Here is a 6,473-nt window from a genome sequence, read left to right on the forward strand (position 1 = left end):
AAGGGGGAGAACAAGACTGAGACAGACTGAGACTGAGACCAGAGAGAGAGAACAGAGTGGGATCCGAAGAACAAATTTTCAGAGGCTATATTGACTAAAGTCGTGCCATTTCTCTTTGGGTGCTTCATGAAGTCAGAATTTTGCACACTAGTGTAAAGAGAAGTTTTAGAAAGTTAAGAAGAGTGTGACATGACTTTTGGCTCAGTAAAGGAGGTGGGCCCTGCATTCAGAGTGAGGGATGCCTCAACCTGCCTTCTTTACATCCTGTGAAAAGAGGGCACTGCCAGCTTCCTGAGGGCAGTAGGAAGACTGTCTTGCCATAAGTGCCTTGTGCTGAGAATTGGTGTAAAGACGATGGTAGTAAAAATCATTTTAGTCTAAGGGTTTAGAGTGAAGAGTGGCATCATGCATTTCATTACTTTCATATAGTACTTTGGACTTTAAATATTTATGAAGTAAAGTTATAAATTGTGAGGATTTTTTTTCCCATGTAGGGAATAAGAAGGACTTTATAAGAATCTTGCTTTGAAGAAATCTCTAATTAATGAATGACTGGGACCACGAAACCTAAAAGTAAGAGTAAATTTTCTCTTTTTCTTATTTTATTTTTTGTGACCAAACCATGCTTTAAAATTCTGAATTGCTTCAGTATATTGCTGCTTTCATTGACAGTGGTCATAACAAATTAATATGGGTAGGTAGGTGACAGGCACATAGAGACTATAGATGAATAGGAACTGTAGATCGATCTCCTACTCTAGTCTTCTGCCTCATCATTTTCTTGCTTTCCTTACATTTGATCCCTTCGGTGTAACTCTTCTGTCACTTTCCTGTTCCTATTATCTTAAAGGGGTCCCCAACCAATTGCATTGGTCTCAATTCACCTCCCCGTGGCCTCTCTCTGCTTCCTCCAATCTGCCTTGAACACATCTGCCATAGTGTTCTCCTGAAAACACAGTAATTATCTCACTCATAAATAAACAAATTTATAGATTAAAATGACTCCATTTTCAGATCCCAAACTCCTAATCCTGGCACTGCAACGACATGCAAACTGACTTGGAATCTGCGCACTATAAAGCAATTACCTCCCTGCCAACATTCCTTCATTTCCATGCAAACAGAAGTACTGATGAAGGTTTCCCAGCTTTCACTTTAACTTCTCATTGTTTTGCTTTCACTTGTTTTAACTTTTGGTATAAACTGGCCTGTGCTAATTTTCCAGATTTCATGGTAATATCTCCTACAGGCCAGGCCACCTCTGGAAAGCCTGTTCTCATCTTCTTATGTAGAATTAAGTGACTCTGGGGGTGGATAGTATGAGCAGTTCTTTATTATATGTATTTATATTTAATGCTTTTTCTTACATACTTGATTGCAGTTCCTTTGAAGATAGTTCCCATGTGATTTTTTTTCTAGTACTTTATGACAAGAGTTTAAGACTGTTTACTGAGTTGAGTTCTTCAACAAAAACGTATTGAAGAGGCATCTGATGATGTGTTCCCTAAGAGCTACTACACATGTGCTCCCTGGGACCCCTACCCTTCCCAAAAAGGGAAAACTGGAAGCCAGAACATTCCCCAGGATCTGGACAGCCTCTGATCCAACTCTGTTCCAAATTATTTTGATGGCTGTTCTCTTGGCTCCTGTTGTTGGTGAGTAATGGGGAGAGAGTTGGGTTGACGTCTCATGATGGCTCATCCTGCCCCTTTCTTTAAGGGATGCCTAACAAGTATCCATCTTTCACATTTTGGGTACATTTGACACCAGGAATTTAAGGAAATTTGGTATGAGCCTTCAACAAGGCTGTTTTATAGATACGCTTAATACTGTCTTTCAGAATTTCCTCTCAAGGCACCTGCAAATGATCTAACTGCAAAGAAATCATGCCTTGAAATAAACATATTATCTGTCAACGTGACCATGAAAAATGATCATTGTTGATGGGTCACTATATAGGGCAGGGGTAGATAATTCTGCTGGGGCCTCTGGAAGGAAAGCTAAATTTTATTTCTTGGTAGAAAAATAGATTTAAGTTTATAAAATAAGATAGATTTATTTTCTAAGGGCTTAATGTAGTCTTCATATTGTGATGCTTTCAAAAAACATTTTCATGTTTGAATAGGCAATCTACTTGAAATGCAAAAATAATCCCAAAGAACATAATTGAGATGGTTCTTTCTTTTCTCAACTTTTAGATATAACTAATCTTATGTTAGGCTGTGACTAATAAAAGGTATGTCTTTACCAAGGCAAGAGGTAGTGAAAAACAGCATGGCATAGGGCATAGATGATTGCATTGTAAGTGGGCAGACAGTTGTGAGCAGTCTGAGAGAACAATGAAATTTATTCCCTATTCAAGGAAGGATGGATGAAATTGTCTTTGCCTTTTAAGATTATTATTATTATCATCATTATTATTATTACTACTATCATTATTACTATTATTAACCAAAAAGCATACATTACTGTGTTCATTAAACTTTGGGAACAAAGGAAGGGTGATAAGAGAAACACGGTTATTGCTCTAAAAATCTAACTGCTCAAGTGTGTCGAGATGCTGTGTTTGGAGAGTAACTCAGGTGTTGTCCTTTTTGTGTCCAGGTGACTGTGGTCCTCCACCCATTTTGCCATTTGCTTCTCCAGTCATGCAGTCTTATGAGACAAACTTCAGAACTGGAACTGCCCTGAAGTACAATTGCCACCGCGGCTACTGGAGAGTCAATTCAAGTCATGTTATTTGTGATATTAATGGATCATGGATCTACAGTGTCTTTTGCGCCAGTAATTCTCAATGTTCTCTTCTTCTGTGCTTTACTTTCCTCAGAAAAGTGTCATGGGAACTTAGCAAATTTCGTAACTCACAGGGAAATCTTTGAGCGAATGGTCTTATAAATCCATGTCACCTATAACATTTAGAAAAAAATAAAATAGGAGTACAACATGAAATATTTTTCCAATACAAGAGCGATAGAATCTATTTCCTTTTTGTCTATTTTTTTGTGACTGAAGGTATAGATTTGTGGGGACATAAACTTATGTGAATACCTGGTCGGTCCATACACCATATCATTTATCATCACAGTGGTTTAATCAAACAAATGAAATTAGATAGATTTTTATCTTTTAAAAACATGTCAGAAAATGGATTATGCTTTTTATTTTTCCTTATACTAAAAATTAAATGAGTCAAGATCAGAAATAGAAACTGAAAAATATCTGAGGACTTATATAAAAAACAATTAACCATACTTTTTTTTTCTTTCTAATCTTGTGAGTATTGGTAGCCACTAATCATCAGTTCAATTTTCCCTCAGAAAAGCGTTGCAGACACCCAGGAGAGTTAGTCAATGGGAAAGTAGAAATTATAACTGATCTGCTCTTTGGGTCATCCATAGAATTCAGCTGCTCAAAAGGGTAAGTACAATGAAAACTAGAAGATTGTTTATGTAGTCAATTTTTATATGGAGTTAGTGCTTTTGTATGTTTCAAGAGCAAAGTTGTAACCAGGCATGGTGACTTTCATGAAGGTTAGAGCAAAGGCCTTGGGTTCAATCCTAAGTACTGGAAAAAAAGGCAATAAGAACTGTGTATTAATGTACACATGAAGAATTCTTGTTTCCTCTGAATTGCATTTATTCCATTCTTTTTTGCCTACTCACAGGAAGTCACTTTAGTTTATAATTTATTCTCTTAGACTGAAGTCAACACAACTAAACCCAAGTATTTTTTAATTGATATTTATCCTTCTCTTTCACATAGAAGATATCTGACAACATATATTGTTTCAAGTTTTTCTTTTACTTTTTTGTTCTCTTGACAAAATTGCTGTGATGGAACCTGTATTTTAATTTGATTAAAATTAAATGTGATTACACATTTACAATCACAATGTGATTGTATTTGGAGGTAGGAGTCTTTAGGAGGCCACTAGTCCTAAGGATAGGGACCTTATGAAGAATTTCCTGGCTTTTAGAGAACATATCTGAGAGAATTATTTTCTCTGCATATGAGGTTATAGCAGAAGATAGTCATTTGAAAACCAAGAAGAAAGCCTGCACAAGAATTCAACCATCTGGCACTCTTAAACTTTTCAGCCACTTGAACTATGAGAATGGAATTTCTGCTGTCTAGCCCATGTAGTCTACTGCAATTTTTTTTTTTTTTTTGTATTTTAGGGAAAGGTACACAGGGTGTTCAGGGTCTCACTACTAGATTGGACTTGTAGTGATCCGCCTGTTTATAGCCTCCCAAGCTCTGGGATTACAGGTGTACGCCACCATGCCCGGTCTTAATTGCCATCTCAGCATGCCCTGGGGGTGGGGCCGGCACGGTAAGCCTAGGGATAGAACCCCTGGTTCCTGTGCCTGCTTGGAGGCACTTCATTCCACTGAGCTATTTGGCTGGCCCTACCACATTTTGTTATAGCAGCTGGAACTAACATAAATACCTACTTGAGGGTTTGATCTTTATTTACCAAGTGTTTATTCATCCTGTGTGTATTCGTAAGTGTTGTATTAGTTTCCCATTTCTGCAACAAAATACTTGGGATCAACAATTTAAAAAGAAGAATGACTTACTTTGGTTTGTGCATATAGAGGTTTAGGTCCAGGATTGCTTAGTCTTATTGATTTGGATCTTTGGTGAGACAGAATATCATAGCAGGGAAGCAAATATGCTCACTTCTTGGCAACTGGGAAGCAGAGAAAGTGGAAGGAAGAGGTGGGCAATCTCACTGTGCCCCTCAGACACACCTCAAACCCACAGAAGGAAAGAAATCATGAGATCTGAATTGAATGAAATGGAAACTAAAAGTACAATACAGGTGATCAATGAAAAAAAATAATTGGCTATTTGAAAAGATAAGCAAGACTGATAAACCTTACCAGACTAACCACAAGAAAGAGAAGACCCAAATTAATATAGACACCAAGAAAGGCAATAGTGTCTTTAATACCACTGAAATTCAGAGGATTATTAGTAGCTATTTTGAAGACATATATTCTAATACAGTGAAAAATGTAGAAAAAGTTGATAAATTTCTAGATACATGTGACCTCCCAAACTCGACCAAGTGTATATAAAAAAATTTAATAGATAAATGACAAATAATAACATTAAAGCAGTGATTTAAAAATATCTCCTAAAAAAAGATATGACCTGTTGGATTTACCGTAGAATTTTACCAGATTGTTAAAAAAGAAAAAAAAAAAAAAGAAATAATACCAGTTCTCCTCAAACTATTCTGAAATATGGAGGGAAGGATCATTTCCAAGTTTATTCCACAAAGCCAACATACCTCTGATATCAACAAAGCAGAAAATAGACCAATATTCATGATGAACATAGATAAAAATCCTTAAAATTCTTGCAAACAGAATCAAGTAACACACAGCATGCTAAAGTTGGTCTCATCTCAGCAATGCAAGGATGTTTTAGTAACCTAAATCAATAAATGTAATACACCACACAGAGTCAAAAATAAAAACAGTATAACCTCTGAATGGATTCAGAAAAACCTGTAGCCAAAATTCAATACTATTTCATGTTAAAACCCAGAAGAAACTAGGTATAGAAGGCTCTTACTTCAACATAATTAAGGCAATCTATGACAAGCCCACATGCAACATCAGCAGAAAAACTGAATGTACTTCTTCCAAAAATCAGTCATGAGACAAGGATGTCCTCTTTCATCACTTCTGTACTTAAAATTTCAGCCAGACCAAGAGAAAAAAATAAAAGGGATTCAAATAGGATGACTTGATGGTGATATGACCTTTTACCTAGAAGATGAGAAGATGCCATCAGACTTTTGGATCTGATTTAAATTCGACAAAGCGGTAGGATACAAAATCAACATAAAAATCGGTAGCTTTTGTATACACCAATAATGAACTGCTGAAAAAGAAATCAAGAAAACGATCCTAATCACAATAGGTCTAGAAATACAGTACTTGTGAATAAACATGACCAAGGAGGTAAAAGACCTCACCAACAAAAATTATGAACAGCGACGAAAGAAATTGGAAAATACATTTTAAAAAATGAAGGATTCCCTATTTCAAAATATACTACAAGTCAAAATAACAAATATTTGTGGTATTGGCACAAAAATAGACATATAGACAAATAGAATAGAGGATCTAGAAAGAAATCTATGAAACTGCAACCATCTGATTATGGGCAAAGGCACAAAAAATATATGTTGGAAAAAGCTAGCTGTTTTACTATATGGTGCTGGAAAAACTGGATATTCATATATAGAAATTGCATCTTTGTCTCTCACGCTGCACAAAAATCAGTTCAAAATTGGTCAAAACTTAAATGTTAACACTTGAAAAGACAGGTATTTTTTTCACATATTTTCATGAAATAGTATTGAATTTTTTTTCAAGTTTTTGCCTGGCACGTTTTTCTTTTCTAATGTTTTAAAATTAATTTTATTGCAAAACAAAGAGCTATGAGACGGTTTC

At 35.8% G+C, this 6,473-nt stretch overlaps 1 protein-coding gene across 1 annotated transcript in view; it reads left to right on the forward strand.

The window, feature by feature from the left end:
• Positions 1 to 1,414: 1,414 nt before the first annotated feature.
• The window catches only part of LOC101589856 (zona pellucida sperm-binding protein 3 receptor), a 42,761-nt gene continuing 37,702 nt past the window's right edge, over positions 1,415 to 6,473 (forward strand). Inside the window, exons 1-3 of the mRNA XM_023701158.1 lie at positions 1,415 to 1,655; positions 2,605 to 2,784; positions 3,318 to 3,417. Coding sequence (XP_023556926.1) covers positions 1,493 to 1,655; positions 2,605 to 2,784; positions 3,318 to 3,417 — 443 coding nt within the window. The 5' untranslated portion in view covers positions 1,415 to 1,492. The remainder of the gene's footprint in view (positions 1,656 to 2,604; positions 2,785 to 3,317; positions 3,418 to 6,473) is intronic.

Source organism: Octodon degus, unplaced genomic scaffold (genome assembly GCF_000260255.1).
Source record: "Octodon degus isolate 3935 unplaced genomic scaffold, OctDeg1.0 scaffold00131, whole genome shotgun sequence".
NCBI lineage: Eukaryota > Metazoa > Chordata > Mammalia > Rodentia > Octodontidae > Octodon > Octodon degus.